General features: G+C 35.5%; 2 protein-coding genes and 1 pseudogene across 2 annotated transcripts; 1 reads left to right on the top strand and 2 right to left on the bottom strand.

Moving 5' to 3' along the window:
* Positions 1 to 43: 43 nt before the first annotated feature.
* LOC147294030 (Tetratricopeptide repeat (TPR)-like superfamily protein) lies at positions 44 to 4,031 on the top strand. The gene is made up of 8 exons (XM_086233026.1): positions 44 to 355; positions 1,042 to 1,135; positions 1,298 to 1,348; positions 1,461 to 1,634; positions 2,005 to 2,184; positions 2,428 to 2,547; positions 3,278 to 3,411; positions 3,725 to 4,031. Exons 1-8 carry the CDS (start codon positions 186 to 188, stop codon positions 3,798 to 3,800), a joined length of 999 nt encoding a protein of 332 aa, XP_086089152.1. The 5' UTR covers positions 44 to 185; the 3' UTR covers positions 3,801 to 4,031.
* A 428-nt stretch (positions 4,032 to 4,459) lies between these two features.
* Positions 4,460 to 9,640, bottom strand: LOC147294029 (sulfate transporter 3.1-like). Its single transcript, XM_086232393.1, has 12 exons — positions 9,072 to 9,640; positions 8,704 to 8,911; positions 8,306 to 8,477; positions 7,586 to 7,651; positions 6,583 to 6,696; positions 6,383 to 6,499; positions 6,155 to 6,281; positions 5,712 to 5,998; positions 5,434 to 5,624; positions 5,249 to 5,334; positions 5,085 to 5,161; positions 4,460 to 4,988 (listed from the first exon to the last, which is right to left on the bottom strand). Exons 1-12 carry the CDS (start codon positions 9,388 to 9,390, stop codon positions 4,800 to 4,802), a joined length of 1,953 nt encoding a protein of 650 aa, XP_086088519.1. The 5' UTR covers positions 9,391 to 9,640; the 3' UTR covers positions 4,460 to 4,799.
* Positions 9,641 to 13,221: 3,581 nt separating this feature from the next.
* Positions 13,222 to 13,983, bottom strand: LOC147294028 (secreted RxLR effector protein 161 pseudogene; annotated as a pseudogene).
* Between the last annotated feature and the right edge of the window lie 5,668 nt (positions 13,984 to 19,651).

The following is a 19,651-nucleotide window of genomic DNA, read 5'->3' as shown; positions in this document are numbered from 1 at the left end:
CAAAGAAACCATCATGGAACGAAACGTATTGGGTCAGCACGAAACGTATCAAAGAAACTGGGGGTTTCTTCTTCATTTTTGTAGGAGGCAGGAGCTCACTTGTAGTACTTGGTGCTCTCAGTCTCTCCCTCTCATAGTCTCATATACGCTGGTGAGTAGTAAGAGTGAGTAAAAGCATAAAAAGAATGGCGGAAGCAGAGGGAGGATCAGATAGGGCGCGCGCATCGGAAGGAGGTGGAGTTGCGTCTCTGAAAGCAAAAGGAAATGAGCAGTTCAAAGCAGGGAACTACCTCAAAGCCGCCGCACTATACACTCAGGCCATCAAGCAAGACCCTAACAACCCAACTCTCTATAGGTACTTTACCCACCTCTCAATTTTCTTTTCCTTTTCTGGTTTCATATATAATCAAAATGCCATTTTGATTGGTTGGCTGCACAGTTTACTTGATTTATTCAATTATTCACATGGGTTTCTTTTTTTCTTTTTAAATTCTTTTTTTTTTTGTTGTTGTTGGAGATGTTGCCTATGTAAAAAGTTGTATGCTTTGCTTGTGCAGAAATTCGATGATGTTATTTATGTATGCCCTTTTGAACTCTCTTTTATTTCCAAGTAATGGATTTGGATAAACCTACTCCATTGTATCAAATGCTATAAGTGCTGCCACATTCATATTCATTTTAGCATTAGTTAAAACAACGGGCTGCTCTATGAAAGTTGTAGAGGAGGTTTATGGTAGCTAAGACTAGTTTCTAGATAGGTTTGTCTTTTGTTTCATAATTGCGGAATGATAATCAGTCAACTTTCTTGATTAACTTTCTTCATTATTTTGTTATATGATAGGATTGGTTCTCTATTTCACTGATCTTTAAGGATGTGTATGCAAACATGGAAGATTGTTCATATGAAGTAGCATGGTAATAACTAGTAATAAACAACTAACATTCCCTAGGGAACATGCTGTCTTGCCTGAAATTTTCCATCCACCAACATATGCATGCTGTACTGATGCATCTTCTGATTAATGTTCCATTGTTGGCCAGCAACCGTGCCGCAGCATTTCTGCAATTGGTTAAGCTTAACAAAGCCCTTGCTGATGCAGAGACAACAATTAAATTGAATCCCCAGTGGGAAAAGGTACTGTTATTTTCTTTTCTCAAAATGCTTCCTTTTTTAAAAAAAAAACTTTAACTTTCAGAGAGTATTTTATATTAATTGTTATTGGTGACATCCAACTACAAAAAAATCTTGTTGTTCCTTGTTTCTTTCTTTAAAAGTACCATTGTGATGCACCTGCAGGGATATTTCAGGAAAGGATGCATATTAGAGGCCATGGAACAATATGATGATGTATGTTAGAAGTTCTTTCACTCTTTCCATTGTTGCTGAAGGCCTTCTGGAGAAGACCACATGATATTTGTTTTCTGCTGTTGATATTCATACTGTTCATCACATGTTTTAGGCTTTGGCTGCTTTTCAAACTGCTTTGCAATTTAACTTGCAAAGCACAGAAGTATCAAGAAAGATAAAAAGGATTTCTCAGTTGGCGAGAGATAAAAAACGTGCTCAAGAGGTGGAGAAAATGAGATCCAATGTCGATATGGCGAGGCATTTGGAGAAACTGAAATCTGAAATGGTGAGTGGCAGAGTGTATTTGTCAAGCAAGGAGTCATGATTTTCTATACCACTTTTATTCCGTACTACACTGCATTTTTATATGCTATATATTACCTTTGTGCGTGTGCGAGAAACATAATCTCACTGTAGTTTATATAGGTTTTTCTCTGTATATGTTTACTTTTTTTTTTCTTTGCTTAAATGGTATGACTTGTCAACTTTAATTTTATCATATGTAGGAGTTTTCTTAACTCCCTGAACTACGCACTGCAGGTAAGATTTAACTCATTAAATTCTCAGCATCTTATATAGACACTCTAAATGGATCACCTGCACTTGGATTGTTTCAGTCTTAATAAGAAGGATTAAGTCACTCTTTCTCTTTGCAGTCTGGGAAGTGTGGATCTGAAGAATCGTGGGAAGACGTGTTTTCTTTCCTTGTTGAGATAATGGAGACGGCTGTAAAGTCATGGCATGAAGCTTCTAAAGTGGAGGGTAGAGTTTACTTTCTCCTTGATAAGGAAAAAACAGACACCGAGAAGTATGCTCCAGCTGTGAATATTGATAAGGTATTAAATCTAGAGCTTTCATTTTTCCAAGTAACCTTTTGCTCGTTGATTAAAAAATAATATCTGTATTTGGTCTTATGAACCCTTTTTAGCTGTTAAGATAAAGCAAGTTATTGCAACTTCAGATTATTTGCTCATATTAAGTATATGTTATTTGAGCCATGAGCCATCATTCTCTGCTACTGTTATCCTACTAGCAGGTGAAAAATATTTTATCTAATCAATGCTCGTCCGTTGCTCCAGGCCTTTGAATCACCCCATACACACAGCAGTTGTTTTTCATTTCTTCGGCAGTATGCTGAGGACTCTTTCGCCAGAGCGGCTTGCTTGGTGACCCCAAAAAGTATCATGTCTTACCCACAGGTACGTTTAACCTCATTTGTGTTTTACATTAGGCATAAATCCAGACCCTCTTGGGAAGACAATTATTCAGGTTCATTGTGTGACATGATGGAAAAACTTCCTGTAGAAAATAAGCTTGTGGATGATTTCTATATGTTTCAATTTCAATCTGGTTGCTTGCATAGGCCCAAAAAAATGGTGCTTTCAATGTTTCAAAGAGTATCTATCATGCATATTTTATCATTGCCTTAATGAGTCACTTACTGTTAAGGAATTAATGAGCATTTAACTTAAGTTGTGCTACATGTGCCTAAGTCTGTGCATCACTGTGTGCGAGCCTTTTTGGAGGCTTTACCTCTGATGTGGGTTCAAGACTTCATGTCGTGTTCTTGTGTGCTTAAAGGCTCATGCAGGATGATTTGTATATTAAACCTTTTTTCATAAGAGCATTGCATGTTGGAACCTGCTAAAAGTTTGTTTCTTTTTTCTGTTCTTTTCTTGATACATATGGTTTACTGGTTTTTAGACCTATGGGCCAATTGGTTGTCTAACATGGACCTGATTAGCAAGATATCCTGATAGGAGTTCATTGTTTCTGGGCGGTTTAAGTATGTTGATTGGTCTGTTTCAGATTTCACTAGCTCTAACTGGTCCTGATCTATGATCTAAATTCAGGGTGGATTGATGACATTTTAAATAGATGGAATTTGTAGGATACAAAGAGGTTTCATTGATCAAATGCTTTTTGCAGGTTTGGAAAGGTCAAGGATCAAGGAAATGGAAGCATGGGCAACATGATGGTTTCTTTGTTCAATTTGAGGCACCTTTCCTGCGAAAGCTGTGGTTTATTTCTAGTTCCCATGAACTGGGGCAGACATTGTGCAGGTCTCTCTCTCTCTCTCTCTCTCTCTCTCTCATATGCTATATATATATATATATCTATCTATCTATCTATCCATGAGAAACTGTCCATGTATAATTAGATGTGAGTTCAAGTATGGAGGACTAAGGTTGTTTTAAATAGTAAGAGTGGAAAGTTTTTTTATTTTATTTTTATATCTTTGTAAGTTTCAGGATGCTAGTAGGCAGATTTCTAGGAAGCAGGATCACCTAATATTTATTCTAACACTGCCTTAATAACATATTATGACATTATACTTCAGTTTGGAGATAGGTGACCTAAATGTCTGTCTTTCAGGGATCCGGATGATTTAGACGTCAGCGCCCATGAATTGATTCCTCGCCTTTTCAGAGAAAAACTGTCCAATTCATAGGTACCTTTATTTGCATTTTGTTGGAGGAAAATCTCAGACCCACTTTAGCGAGATCGAGTTTATGTATTCTAAAGAGCACACAACATTGGTACCAATTGTTTGCCTTTATTCAGTTTGCAAGGTCTTCTTCTGCCCTGGTAATTTGCAGGAAGGTGCTTTCCATAATCATACCATGTATTTGCTCGAGGTTTTGTATTTTCCTAAAAATGTGCAAGCTGTATTTTTGTTTTTGTTTTTGTTTTCAAGTGGTTGCATTTTAGAGAGATTCCTTATTGTGAGGTTGTTTATCCTGTTTTTCAGTGTAAGGAGTAGTTTGCCCTTCACTTAAGTTGGGTTGTTTCCAATATTTACTTTATATCTGTTGGTTAAATGATGCTGCAAAACTTTAAACTAGGTGCTATAGAACTAGAGTTATTTGTAATGGTCTAAATAGCAACATATAACTGTTGAATAGGTCATTCTAGACCAAGGTTATAATTGTTTCACGAAAATTATTTCTGTGCTGCCTCTTATGAATGCTTTATGTGTGGGATGGAATTTTAGTATTCTAATGTGTATATTACATAATCCACAAGTACATAGAATGATAGAAGATTACTTTGACCAAATAAAGGGAAAACTATATTTCAATGATAAAGGTACGTTACACTATTAATACATCTGCACCCAAGGCCCTCAGGCTTCATTAAAGATAGAAGCCTTGGTTCTAGTTGAGACATTACACGAGGGGGTTGTGGAGAGAGGGAAACCACCTATATAAATATCATCTACATTTTTCGTAATCTCAATTTTGTGTACAACAGTAATACATAAGCTTAATACTTATAAGCACCCTATGTCCTCATCTAGGAAACCCTCCTTTCTCCCACTTGTGATCAATCATAGGTATATATAATTATATAGTGACTCTCTTTTTGTTAAAGCAACCGCCTCACATATAGTTGAGTTCAGACCCATTTAGTATAAAAAACTTTCATCCATTTGATTGATCATCATAGATTAGACATTGTCATCTTGCCTGTTTACTTCCATTTCTGCTGGATTCGGTTTGGAGGTATGCAGCATGAAGTTACATGCTGCTACAGCCTCTCCCACTGTAAGATAGATCCATTCCTGACCAATTTTCTCGATGAACTTCGACTTCTCGAGCTTCTTAATCACCTCACTTCGCGGGTTTGCTAATACAAGCTAATAGATCAAAAGAAAAAAAGTATGAACTTATCAGAACTAGTCAATATTCATACAACTTAAAAGAGTTAGATATGGAATACAAAATTTTCATACCTTGAGACCCTTTCTATCAACATTTCTTTGGATCTCTTCAAGCATGCTGATCCCACTTGTATCAATGCTGCCAACAGCTGTAATTTGATTTTAATTTTAGCATTTGTGAGAGTAATTATAAAAGGATAGTTTGTTTGCGAATGTGCAGGAGATTGATCACTTACTGCTAATGTCTAGTACAACATAGTGTAAGTTTGTTTCTCCTGAAGATTTTAGCTTGTCTTCCTCCTCATAGATCCACCTTGAGAGCCTGAGAACAAGTATTGAAGCAATTTTAGATTAACACTCTATCATGCTGACTATACTATGTTTCCATAACTTTATTGTCTTACTTGTGTAGTTAATTTACCTTTCCCTCAAGTAGTTTGCATTGGCAAAGTAGATCGGTGCATCAATTTGAAGAATGAGAATTCCAGGAACACTGTTTGCAACTGGATATTGATCAATGCTTCTATAAATCAATGAATTTGGAATGTTGCCTAAAGCAAAAGTCCTTGGCCTTGCTACATTTAGGAGCAACCTTAACAAGGAAACTGTAACCTGCATTATTAATCAGAAATTTCTAAGCAACAGTTTTGTTGATCCTTTGAAACAAAAGAAAATTATTCCCCTAGTGTATATACTCACTGCAATGACTAAGCCAATCTCAACACTGCCAAAGACAACACCAACATATGCACCGAGGCACACAACACAGTCGACCTTGTCTATTTTCCAGAGGTGGATGACTGCTTCGTAATCAATGATTCCAAGCATGGCAGTCATTATAATGGAGGACAGCACCACAAGTGGAGTGTAATGGAACAATGGCGTCAAAAACAACAGTGTGATCATCACTGCAGTTGCCATGACAATGTTGGACATTGCAGTTTTGCATCCTGCATTGACGTTCACCGCAGTTCTCGAAAATGGTCCTACAATTAGTCAGTCATAAACAACATATATATTAGCAATGAATTGGACATAAATTACTCTATACACAATATGGCCCTCATAGTAACTGATTATGTGATCAACATGAGAGCGAGATGTTGTGTACATCCGTTGTATGCAAGAATTTTGGTACCTACCAGCAGTCAAGTAGCAAGAAGTGCAAGAGCCTGCAATGTTCATCATTCCGAAAGCGATCATTTCTTTGTTACCATCAATGTGGTAGTTCTTAAATATGGCGAAACTTCTTCCAACAGCTACTCCTTCCTGCATATTCACCACAGCCAGTCAATATATGAATCGTACTAAGCTTTTGGGATGCAAGTAGTGAGTGACAAGTGAAATATGAGGAGTAGTGTAGGACTTACAGCAAGGCCTATGATACCAGTGATGATCCCAGTTTTAATGGCTGTTGATAGATATGGCGACCCAAAAGCCAGTTCAGACACAGATGGTGGGTTCAACCCTTTTTTAAGGTGTCCAATCTGCAATAAAAAACTAATAATTGAGTGCCTGATGTATGATAATCGTTTGAGTTGTGGGAGAGAGATGGGTGTGACATGTTTACCACTTGAACGCCGTGTTTTTCAGCATGGGTTAGAAAAACCAGAAGGCTCCCCAAGATCACAGAACATAGTGGCGCCAGTGCATTTATCCAAAAGAATGCTGGTCTTTTCTTGCTCTATTAATTGTCATAAACATACGTTAATAATCATCACCATAGTTGTATGAGAAGATAGCAAATTAATCTCAATGTGCAAGGATAACTAGTCATGGGATATATGGAGTATTTTTACTTTTTTTTTTTTTTTTTTTTTTTGCAACTACGTGCGTTAAAAAAAGTGAACCAAGCTAGGTAGGTAGAGGTAGGGACAACCCACTATATATTTCTTGAAGCTTTTATATACCTTTCGCCATTTTTTTTATAAAAAATATCACTAAAAATGTGAAGCATATTTTAAACGGAAATAATTGCTTGGTTTTCTAAAATATGACAATTTTAGATGTACACATTTCTTTTACTACATATAATTATATTCTTTCTACAAAAGCATGCGTATGGTTTATCATATGTATCTATATATATATATATATAAATCATATATTTATTTGAATTTTTAACTTTTGCTGTCGGAAACCGGCCATAAGAGGTCGTAGATTTAATTAATCAAATATCGATCATAGATATGTGACCTTAAATGAAGTCATGAATCACGCTTGTATTTTGGAAAAGAAAGTAAAGATATATATATATATATATCACTTCAACAAGAATCATGTTTCCTTAAAATTAAGGATCGAGTTATACATGGTCTGAAACAACATAAGTAATTAGATATAATTGATGTTGCTTGGCCAAAAAAAAAGAAGATATAATTGGTGTTGGTGGAGTTGACGTTTTACTAGTTGAATTTGACAGAACAATTATTAAGTGGGTTCGGTAAACAACATATATGAAAGCTATATTATAGCAAATTATAATTAATTAGTACAGTCTCCAAATTATTAAAGCAAATTAAGAAGCTTGGAATGTTGATATGATCTCGATCAGGAGGGTTGTATGTACTTACGAAGTATCTTGTGAGCAAGAGAAAGAAGAGGAAACAGCATCCCAGCACAGCACTTTCCCACCTCCACTGCAATATATATATAACCCACCACCACCATTACCTCCATTAATTATATATATTCATGTCCAAATATATATATATATATATATACATATTTAGAGAGAGAGAGAGAGAGAGAGGGGAGTAAAAGTACCAGATTTATATAAGTATAAAGGCTCATTCTATTGAGGTATACCTCAACTTATTTATGTTGAGGTATACCCTATTAGAACCCACATGAATCGTTTTGCGTTGATCCGAACCGTTCATTTTTTACATCTCTATTGATAGATCATCCTTGCAAAAAATTAGCCAAATCGAAAATCATTTGCCTATCTAACTTTAGTCGAATAAATAGACGAATCAAATATTTTCGATGAAACCGTCTATTTGTTGTATCAAAGTTAGATAGGCAACCGTTCATTTGTTTTATCAAAGTTAGATAGGCAAATGATTTCCGATTTGGCTAATTTTTTGCAAGGATGATCTATCAATGGAAATGTAAAAATTAAACGGTTCAGATCGACACAAAACCATTCGTATGGCCCACAACAAGATCATACCTCAACATAAATAAGTTGAAGTATACCTTAATAGAAGGAGCCTGATATATATATATATTGTAAAGCGTAAGATCTTTATTAATTAATTAATTTAGATTACATGACAATTGTAATATACCTGGTGCACTTGGGAAAAGATGGATTTCATGACAGATATAACATCGGTTTCATGAGTGAAATGAATTAGGCCAAGTATCCCTTTAAGCTGCTGAAGACACACCACAGTGGCTGCTCCACCCATGAAACCCACTATTGTTGCATGAGACAGAAAGTCCACCACAAATCCAAGTCTGCAACATGCATACAAATTAACATATCATTTCAGAAAAAAAAAAAAAAAAAGATGATCTTGTAATTATTGCTCTTTTGTCAAATCTTTGTTCACATATCTGTCAAACCATTTTTTACCAGACCGTGAATCTCTGGATCTCATATTCAGTCGAGAAGTCAACCTAATAGTGTTACAACATAGCGAGACTATCTGACTATAAAATGTTTCTGTACATTTAGTTATACCTTAAGAAGCCAAGAGAAGCCTGAAAAGCTCCAGCAAAGAAGGTAGAGGTGAGAGCCAACTGGACATAGAGCTTAGGGTTCTCAGTAGGGTTCACCACCCTCCCCAACATAGAAGCTATGAGAAGCGATGCAACAGCCACCGTACCCACTGCCAAGTCCTTTGAGCTCCCCAGCATCGCATACACCAATGGAGGCACAAAGCTCGAATCTGCATTCGATCATTTTCATTTTCCAAAACACACATAAGTACTATATAATTTCCAATATGCTAGCTGTCACTTTTGATATGAAGCTAGAACTAGTTATTGATCAAGTAGTATTTCTCTTCAATGAATAAAAAGAATAGACTTGTGATGTGGGACACTTACATAGGCCAATAATTGGTGGCAAGTTAGCCAAATTTGCGTAGCTAATCCCCTGAGGGACTGCGAGGCTGGCAATGGTGATTCCGGCAATGAGATCGGACTTGAAGAAATCGAAAGTGTAGTGAGGAGCCCATTCGAGAATTGGCACGAAGTATTGCAAGCCCAGCACCAGTTTTCTGGACGCGGGCTGGTTCTTAAACTGACGAAAAGGGTCGTCGGGGAAGAAAGTCTCTTTTAGCGACGACTTCAGCGCCGTCAATAATGGTTTGGAATGAGGAACCGCAACCCGGTGTGGGCACTCATAATCTGTGTTACCACCCATTTGATTTGACAGTCACGCAGCTAAGTGAAAATTAAGCAGCAGCTAGCAACTCAATTAGTTTGGCGTATATAATTGGTAATATTTGTGTGCTATAGCAATGGGACTTTATAACTAATAATTAGCTTTGTGTTCAAGGCTTATTTGGAATAAGATATGGTTTGCATGCTAGGTAGTGAAGGACATGGGTGTGGCAGAGAGGTAATGAGGGGCAATTGGGGTGTAGTTAGAAATGCTTAATTAACTAGCTCTGCAAATTGAGGCTGATCATGGTGGTTGGGATCGATATATGGGGTATATATATAAGGTGATGGTGGTGATGATAGAGTGTGAAGGATGGAGCTAGGAAAGGATCTGTGAGTGCATAGTGGGTCCCACACGTGGACTCACCTAGCATATCCTCGATTGATCGATCGTTGTGAGGTTGTCAAGTCCCTCTTCACCATACTTTATTTGAAAAAAATTCTACAATAAAATCATTACATATACAGTCAATCACACTTGAATATTAATCGATTCATTTTTCTAATATTTTAATATAAGTTCTTTATTATTAAATATGTTTATATGTCATAGGAACACTCCAGCAACAAAGAAGGGAGACCTCATTAAATTGTTGCTTATGCTTTTGCCGTCGCCCATTTGATCAGCTCAGCAGTAGTAGTGGCCGGTCACATGTGTTAGGTCACTGATACGGGGGGCCTGCGAAGTTGGGGGTTGGATTTAGAGAAGATATGCAAAATATATATACATACAAGAATATCTAGCACTTTTAGTAGTTGACTACATATATATCAATACAATTATTTTTGGACCCCATAAATTACTATATTATAATCATATATAATACTATTATTAATTTTAAGTTGGTACTATTATTAGTAAGTTGTGTGCAGCTGTGTTCAATTGATTTTTAATCTAATTAATTAATTAGTCGGCGGCTAATAGGGTTTGTGCCTAACAAGGCCTACCAATGTTGATACCTCACACTTCACAGAATGATTGAGATCTTTGGAACCCACCATATATAATATCACCTACCAATATTAGAATATTTTCCAGGTAGAAGTGTTACCATGGAGGGGGACATTAAGAAAAAGGGAGTAATATTTGGAGTTTGATTACAATGCCAAGAAATATAAAGGAAAAAATTTACAAACATAATACATACTTTGATAGTTATTTTATTTTAGGATATTAATTTTGATTTGTGTTAATGACAGACACATATTTTTATTTTGTGTCAATTAAGAATCATGTTTTATCCCAACTTTAGCCCGACATTGGACCATCAAAACTCCACCAAACTTAGTAAACTTAGTAAACTTATACTTACTTTAAAGCTATGCATCTTTTATTTACAACCATATAAAGATCACTCAAATCGGACATCTATAACTCCAAATAATTGGCCCAAAAGTATAGTACATGAAACTGTACAATCGGACCTCTGAGAAAAAATTTGGAAAATCGAACAATTCTAATACCTTACTTTGGGCCGATTATTTGAAGTTGTAGAGATCCGATTTGGATGATCTTTATATGGTTGTAAAGAGGAGATGCATATCTTTGAACCCAGTATAATTTTTCTGAATTTGGTAGAGTTTTGATGGGTCCAACATCGGGCCAAAGTTGAGATAAAAACTAAAAAAAAAAACATGGTCTTTAATTGATACAAAATGAAAGTATGTGTTCTTCATTAACACAAAGAAAAATTAATGTTATAAAATAAAACAACCATCAAATTATGTATTATGTTTGTAAATTTTTCCCAAATATAAATATATTTAAAAATAAAAAAACTCAAAACCATACCCAGGAAATTTTTGGATTTATATTCCATAAAAAAAAAATTCGAATTTATAATATACGAATGAGAATACTTGAGATAAGAAGTTAAGAAACATCAAGACAAGCAGAATATTTCTATTTATTTATAATAGTTTCTTCTCTCTATATTATATATTTAACTTTATAAGCAGAAAAACATTATATGTAGTCATGCTTGCTAGAAAGGAATATTATTTCAACATCGATCCTTCACCAAAGTGGGGGTGGCAATCACAATTGGCATTGTGGTACGTACTCATGCACCTTTCATTTGCTGGATGAGTAATGTTAGGGATCCCCAAAAAAATATGTGTCAATATTTTATTTAATTCATATACAGTTCACTTTAAAACTTATTTATATCATAACAAATAAAATACTTACATATGTAATAACACATCATTTAAAATCTAAATTTGAAATACAAAGTTGAATTCTCTAGCATTATTATTGCTAAATACCATTACGGTACTTCTCACAGTGTTCATTAATTATTACATAGGAAGGCTATAGGCTTCTAGCTGCATATCGTGAAGATTCCTTATAGTATAAGATTTCCAACTTTTTTTTTTTTTTTAATTTGTTTTTGAATAAAAACATAAAGACAATGATTTAAAAAAAAAACCCAGTTTTTTCAAACATAAATTCCAACATCCTTTAAAAATATAAAAAAAAAAAAAAAGGGTATGTAAAATGAGATTTAACTCTTCTATGAGACATACCTTAATAGGGCATCTCTCACAATGAGATAGAATCCACATGTTGTGAGACCCACCTCATTGTGAGTTGCACCTCATTGGACATATATGCCCCATGGAAGAGTTTCTCGTAAAATGATCCTAAGAAAGGAGGGTCCGAGCCCTACTCGCGATAAGCTCTAGACCTTTTTAGTCCTAAAGGTTGAATACTTGAATAGGCCAGGTCAGGTCATTTGATCGACCCTACCAAATGTATTGGGCCACTTTTTGTATAATTAATAAAATTAACTTGATTAAATGGCTAAAAAAAATTAACTTGATTAGGGTTTGAACCTAAGAACTATTGGGTTCTTATTCTATCACCTTAAACTAAAATCTTTCACTTGCAAAAAAGTTACATTATTTATCAATTATAACTCTTAATCTTATTTATCAATTATTCACACAAACAGACCAGATTAGGCCTGTAAAAATGAATTAGGCTGAATGGCCAACCCTAGGCCTAAAATGGTATAGGCCTGTAAAAACGGACCAAATCAATCTATAACATTTTTATAGGCCTATAAAAATATATTTTAAAAAAATCGAGAAAATTAGTTTCATGTATTTCTATAAATTTTGAAAACTTTTTAAATTCTGCTTATTAATAAATGGCTACACCAAAACTCTCGTCATCACAAATCCACAATAGCTACAACCACATAGCACTCCATCATTTGTCATTGAGAGCAGTTTTGCTCACCTCCTTTAATTATGGTGTATACTTACCTTCTTTTCTCAAATTATGACATATATTTAAAAAATTAACGTCAATTAACATATTGTATATTTAATTTTAGGTAAAAAAATAAAAATTAATTCAATATACAGTATGTTAAGTTGTTAACTTATGATTAATTTTGTAAACAAATGTCATAATTTGAGAAGAGGGGTGAACATACACTCTAATTAAAGGAGGTGAGTAAAACTGCTCTCATTTGTCATTATCCACAAAAACAACCATTGTCGGTAATGTTGTTAAATATCTCAGATTTGAATACTGTAGTGCAAAATACTTGTGAAAAGTTGACTTATCATTTAATGAAGTACAGAGACCTAGATTAAATAGGCTTACAAAAATTTATTAAACATAAAAAACAGAGAGAAAAATATCTCACGTCTAATAGCCCTAGGCTTATGAGATTCTCCTAAGGAATAGATCAAATGCTAACCAAGTCCCTGACAAATAGGGATTATTAACAAAGCAAAACAGAAACAAAGACTAAATATCTAACACCCTCCCTTAAACTGAATGGTACTCAAGCAATCAGTTTATAGAGGAAATTGAATAGACTCCGAGTAGACCTCGCAGCTTCACAAAAGCTTCCAGCTTCAATGGTTTGGTTAATATATCTGCAATTTGGTCTTGACTCTGACAATACACCAGCTCAACCACTTCTTCTTTTGTGAGGTCACGAAGAAAATGAAACCTGACATCTATATGTTTGCTTCTTCCATGTAGCACTGGATTCTTGGAGAGTTTAATAGTTGAACTATTATCACAATAAATCAATGTTGGCCCAACCTGATTGCAATATAACTCTTCAAGAATTCTTCTTAACCAAACAGCTTGAGAAGCACAAGAAGCAGCTACTATGAACTCAGCTTCAGTTGTGGATAAAGTGACCACATGCTGCTTCTTCGAGGACCATGAAACAGCTCCTGAACTCAGCATAAAGACATAGCCAGATGTACTCTTTCTATCTTCCAAATCCCCAGCATAATCACTATCACTAAAACCAATTAATTGATTACCTTTTCCCTTCTTGTAAAACACACCATAATCAATAGTACCTTTCAAGTATCGTAGCACTCTTTTTGCAGCTTGGAGATGTAGTTTAGTTGGAGCTTCCATGAATCTGCTGATGAGACTAACCACAAACATCATGTCTGGTCGAGTGGCTGATAAATACATTAAGCTGCCAACAATTTGTTTGTAATGAGTGCTGTCAACTCTCACTCCTTCTGCATCTTTTGTGAGCTTACAACCTGGAACAATTGGATTCCGAACAGGATTGCAATCAATCATCCGAAACCTTTCTAATATTTCTTGAGCATACTTTCTTTGACCAATAAAAATTCCAGCTGGTGATTGCACCACCTCAATACCAAGAAAGTAACGCATCTTTCCTAGATTAGTCATATCAAACTCATCCATCATAGATTTTTTAAACTCAATAAACATTGTTTCATCATTTCCAGTGAATATCAAGTCATCTACATACAGACAAACAAGCAGAAAGTTACCTCCCTCTCCAGATTTAATGTACAATGTATGCTCATAGGGACATTTTTGGAAGCCTGTCTTTGTGAAGTAAGCATCTATACGACTGTACCAAGCCCGGGGTGCTTGTTTCAGTCCATATAAAGCCTTTTTCAGTCTATAAACTTTCTGCTCATTCCCTTTCTTCACATAACATGGAGGTTGATCAATGAAAACTTGCTCATTCAACTCACCATTAAGAAAGGCTGATTTTACATCAAGCTGATAAATGGACCAAGAATTTTGTGCTGCCAGTGAAACCACCAAACGAATGGTGTCATGTCTTACAACAAGTGCAAAGACTTCAGCATAATCAACACCATATTCTTGTGTATATCCCATGGCCACCAACTGAGCCTTAAATTTGTCAACCTCTCCTTTCTTATTGAGCTTTGTTTTGTAGATCCATTTAACACCAATAGTTTTCCCTCCTTCAGGAAGATCAATTAATTCACAAGTATCATTCTTTTCAATTGCTTCTATCTCTGTATCCATGGCTTCCCTCCATTTTAAATTCTTGACAGCATCAGTAAATACTACAGGATCACTATCTGTAAATAGAGCAAGATTTGCAATAGTTTCATCATCAGATAATTCATTCCCACTGACATAGTCTGTCATCCAATAGGGTCTTTTTCTTGGACGTTGAACATCTTCACTTGAAGATTCAATTTCAGCTGGCTCATCAATTTCAGCTGGTTCGTTTAATGGAGCATCTGATAAACTGTCTCCAAGGAATTTCACTTCCTCTTCAGTCCCGCTTTCATCATCAACTGAAATAGATTTATTTATTGTGCTGCTCCAATCCCAGCTCATGTCTTCATCAAACACAACGTCATGGCTGATGATTATTTTCTGAGTGAGAGGATTAAACAGTCTGTATGCTTTGGATTCTTCGCTAACGCCGAGTAATATGCATTTCACCCCTTTGTCATCAAGTTTGCTTCTCTTCCCGTCAGTTATATGTGCATAGGCTAAGCATCCAAATATCCTGAAATGATCAACGGCCGGTTTGTGCCCAGTCCATGTTTCCTCTGGTGTCATGTTCTTTACTGCAAGTCTGGGGCTTCTATTCAGTACATGAACGCTCCAGTTCACAGCCTTAGGCCAAAAAGTCTTAGGAATATTCTTCCTTGCAATCATGCTTCGCACCATATTCAGGATCGTGCAATTTTTCCTTTCCGACACACCGTTCTGCTATGGTGTGTATGCTGCAGTAAGTTGTCTACGAATGTCATTTATCTCACACAAGTTAGTGAACTCATGTGAGGTAAATTCACCTCCACGATCAGTACGAAAAACCTTTATGGACTGGCCAGTTTCTTTCTCAACTTAAGCTTTAAATCTTTTAAATACAGAAATGGCCTCAGACTTTTCTGTCAAAAAATAAACCAATGTTTTTCGACTATAGTCATCAGTAAAGGTAATGAAATACCTTTTGTTGCTGTTTGATGTGGGATTAATTGGCCTGCATATATCTGAATGGACTAGCTGCAGTAGTTGCGTAGCTCTCCATGTGTTTTCTTTAGGAAATGAGTCACGATGCTGCTTGCCAATGATGCATTCCTCACAAACCTTTGAAGGAGACTGAATATGTGGAAGTCCTTTCACCATTTGCTTTTGTTGCAAGGTTTTTAGCCCATTAAAGTTCAAGTGCCCATAACGATAGTGCCACAGCCATGCAGGATCTTGTACTGTTGATTTGTGACATATCGGATCAGCGTGTTCAATCTGAGTGTGCAAAGGAAACATCAGATTTCCTGTCATCTTGACCTCTGCAATAAAGCCTTTCTGTGGATGATGAATTTGACAGCAATCCTTTTGAATGATGATGGCAAAACCCTTCTCTTGTAACTGACCAAGGCTAATCAAGTTACTTTTGAGTGCTGGAATATAAAACACGCCAGTAATAATGTACATACTGCTATTCATCATAACTTTAATGTTACCTTTTCCCATGACACATATGCTAGTATTATTTCCAAGCTTCACATTCTCTCTAAAAGCCTCATCTAAATCAGAAAATAAGAGTTTGTTACCACTCATGTGATTGCTGCAGCCAGAGTCTAAGTACCATGTATCACCTAATGTAGTCTCCATCTTGTCGATGTAAGACATCAAAAGCATCTCTTCTTCAGTTTCTACAAAATTCATCTTTGTTTCCTTCTCTTTGTCAGGATATTCATATTGGAAATGCTCAAGCTTGTGACAGTGATAACATTCCAAATTTGCCTTGTCAAATGGTGCTCTTTGATTGTATGAAAGCTGGCGTCCTCTACCTCTTCCTTTTCCTCGAAATCCACTGCGTCCTCTGCCTCTCCCAGGGGATGTTTCTCCATGAATAGTAACGTTCAAGGCTTGCTCCTCCACAGCATAACTAGTCATCCTCTGCTTATGTACCAGCAATGAGCTTTGCAGCTCATCAATCGAAAGACTATCAATGTCATTCGATTCTTCAATGGAACACACAACATAATCAAATTTAGAAGTCATTGAGCGAAGGATTTTCTCAATAACTGCACATCTCCCATTTTCTCGCCATGAATATGCATTTTATTTGCAATTACCAGTGTTCTTGCAAAATAATCATTGACTGACTCCCCTCCCTTCATGTGAAGAGTCTCAAACTCTTTTCGAAGAGCTTGAAGTTGTGCACGTTTGACCCTTGTCGTGCCTTGATACTTCTTTGCCATGGAGTCCCAGATATCTTTAGCAGTGTCCTTCTTAAGGATGGTTTCCAGGATGGCACGATCGATTGCCTGGAACAGGTAATTCTTTGTCTTCAAATCCTTCAGCTTTTGTTCTTCCATAACCTTCGTCTATGCTTCAGTCAAGACTGTAGCTTCTGCTGGTTCAGCAATACCATTCTCTACAAGACTCCAATACTCTTTAGATCGCATAAAATTTTCCATCAGCATGCTCCAATGGTCATAGTGACCATCAAAGCGAGGGATTACTGGTTGCACAAAACTATTGTTCTCTGACGCCATTTGATCTTGCTGCTGCAAGTGAGAAGACTGCTGCTTCTTTGATAATCAGGTCCCTTGATGGGGTTCTGATACCATATGTTAAATATCTAAGATTTGAATACTATAGTGCAAAATACTTGTGAAAAGTTGACTTATCATTTAATGAAGTACAGAGACCTAGATTAAATAGGCTTACAGAAATTTATTGAACATAAAAAACATAGAGAAAAATATCTCACGTCTAACAGCCCTAGGCTTATGGGATTCTCCTAAGGAATAGATCAAATGCTAACTAAGTCCCTGAAAAATAGGAATTATTAACAAAGCAAAACAGAAACAAAGACTAAATATCTAACAAATGTTAGTTAAAAACATATATTTAATTCCCAATACTAACACCTAATTAGTGATACCTAATAAGGATTTGTGGACTCTGATCTGTTACACTTGTTAAATTTTATTTGTTTCGATCCTAGATCCTAACTTACGTATGTATGTATTATAAATCAAAGTATTATGACTTCGGTACATATGCACTTAAAAAGGATTATGAAACAATCTCTTATCACAAATTCTTTAAATTATAATATACAACTACAATTAAAAATTAAAGTAAATAAATAGAAAAAAGAAAAAATAAGTAGAGAATTGAAATAACAAACAGTGATAAACAATAACTTACCAACTAAAAATGATCGATCGACAACACTATCTTCTCGAGGTTCAACTTAGCTTGAACTTTTCTTTTCTATACAAACCTTAAGGTATCGTTTGATGTCCCTTTTGGAAGCAATTTTTTATTTTCATTTATGATATTTATAGATGAAATAAAAAAATATATATATCTCTCTGAAACAGGATGCACTGTTGTGTGATCAAGTGATGATCGTCCTCCTCACCTTTTATTTGTGGACGAAGAGATGGGAACCAAGAGATCGACATGTACCATTAATTACGACACATGTATCAATTTCTTGATTCAATCTTATTTTTCTTTTATTGACCAAAAAAAAAAACTTCTTGGAAAAGATTGGATCTTATTAATTCAATGTATTACATAAAATTCGACTAAACTCACAAAATTTAAATCATAAATAACTTGGTCCGTTTGACACTGCTTTTAAAATTGCCAAAAGCGCTTTTAGATTAGTAGAAGCACTTTTGATAGCATTTGACAAAAATAAATAAAAATACTTTTAAGTTATAAAAGTACTTTTAAAGAGTTTTTTGAGAAGCATCGTGATAGATGCTTCATGAGGAAAAACTTTAAAGTGCTTTTACATGAATCACTTAGAATTTTTATAAAAATATGTTTGTGGTTCTTTGCAGAAGCACTTCCAGTAAAAGCACTATTAAATAAAAGCACTATTAAATAAAAGCACTACTAAGTAAAAGCGCTTCCTAAAAACAGTGTCAAACGGGCCTTACAAGTCTACAACCACAACCATTATCACCCATAAGTGTGATTTGTTACCTCCACTTAAATGGTTTTATTGACATTATCGTTTTTATCATCATTAATTGTCATCGTCATTACCACCATCATAATCTCTATATCATAGTGTCATTATTACCATAATCCACATCACAACTGCGCGCGTATGCATGCTTATTAATATATCCAATTTCAAGAAAAGAAAATGGAACTAAAATTAATGTAAATTAAAGCGTGTTTCAATTCCAATTCTAGATAACACAAAAACATGATGAACACATATACATATCCAAACTACATTTATGGATCTGTGATCTGTCCTTCGATCCTACATTTGCATTGATATTATGAGAGCAGTTTTGCTCACCCTCTTTAATCAAGTATATGCTCACCTCCCATTTAAAATGTTGTCATGTGTTTAAAATGTTAATCATCAGTTAACCCATTATATTTAATTATTATTCAACAATAAACAATTCATACAAAGCATTTTAAAATATTTAAGACTTCAAGAAAAAAAAAAAAACTTAAGAAAACCCATAGCCCACCCACGTGTGCATCTCTCCACCAGCCCCCACCCCTTCTTCTTCCTTCTTCTTCTCCTTCCTCATCCCAGACCTTCTGCAACTAAACCCCAAGGTCAAATAAACCCAGCCACCAGAAAAAAATAAACAAATAAAACCAAAACCACAAACGAACACAAATCAAAACCCGAGCAACCCAATCAAAAACTCATCTTTTTCTTCTTCATCTTCCTTCTCATACTCTGCAATTTCTTCACCTAACAACAAGACCCATGGCAGCCTATATTTCTCACGATTATTGGCATATTCATATCACACACAACAACCTCAAAAATGCCAGGAACACAGAAACACAAAATCAAAGAGAAATCAAAATCACAGAACACAGTATAGAGAGAGAGAGAGAGAGAGAGAGAGAAATAGAGAGATTTGGCAGAGGAAAAAAATGGGATCAACGAGATTTGGCAAAGAGAAATAACAAGAAGAATGAAGGGGTAGAGAACGGG

Source organism: Dryas octopetala, chromosome 2, assembly GCF_963921425.1.
Source record: "Dryas octopetala chromosome 2, drDryOcto1.1, whole genome shotgun sequence".
Taxonomy (NCBI): Eukaryota; Viridiplantae; Streptophyta; class Magnoliopsida; order Rosales; family Rosaceae; genus Dryas; species Dryas octopetala.
Note: the sequence above shows the minus strand (reverse complement) of the source record. Positions and strands in the feature narration are given on the sequence as shown.

What these genes read in the sequence shown, in the direction of transcription:
- LOC147294030 (XM_086233026.1), top strand. Translation starts at nt 186, where the DNA reads ATGGCGGAAGCAGAGGGAGGATCAGATAGGGCGCGCGCATCGGAAGGA. An exon ending in AACAACCCAACTCTCTATAG is followed by an intron (nt 356 to 1,041) that starts GTACTTTACCCA and finishes ATTGTTGGCCAG; the next exon opens with CAACCGTGCCGCAGCATTTC. An exon ending in TGAATCCCCAGTGGGAAAAG is followed by an intron (nt 1,136 to 1,297) that starts GTACTGTTATTT and finishes ATGCACCTGCAG; the next exon opens with GGATATTTCAGGAAAGGATG.
- LOC147294029 (XM_086232393.1), bottom strand. Translation starts at nt 9,390, where the DNA reads ATGGGTGGTAACACAGATTATGAGTGCCCACACCGGGTTGCGGTTCCT. An exon ending in TCTTGCTCACAAGATACTTC is followed by an intron (nt 6,697 to 7,585) that starts GTAAGTACATAC and finishes GACAATTAATAG; the next exon opens with AGCAAGAAAAGACCAGCATT. An exon ending in AGATTGGCTTAGTCATTGCA is followed by an intron (nt 5,625 to 5,711) that starts GTGAGTATATAC and finishes TTAATAATGCAG; the next exon opens with GTTACAGTTTCCTTGTTAAG.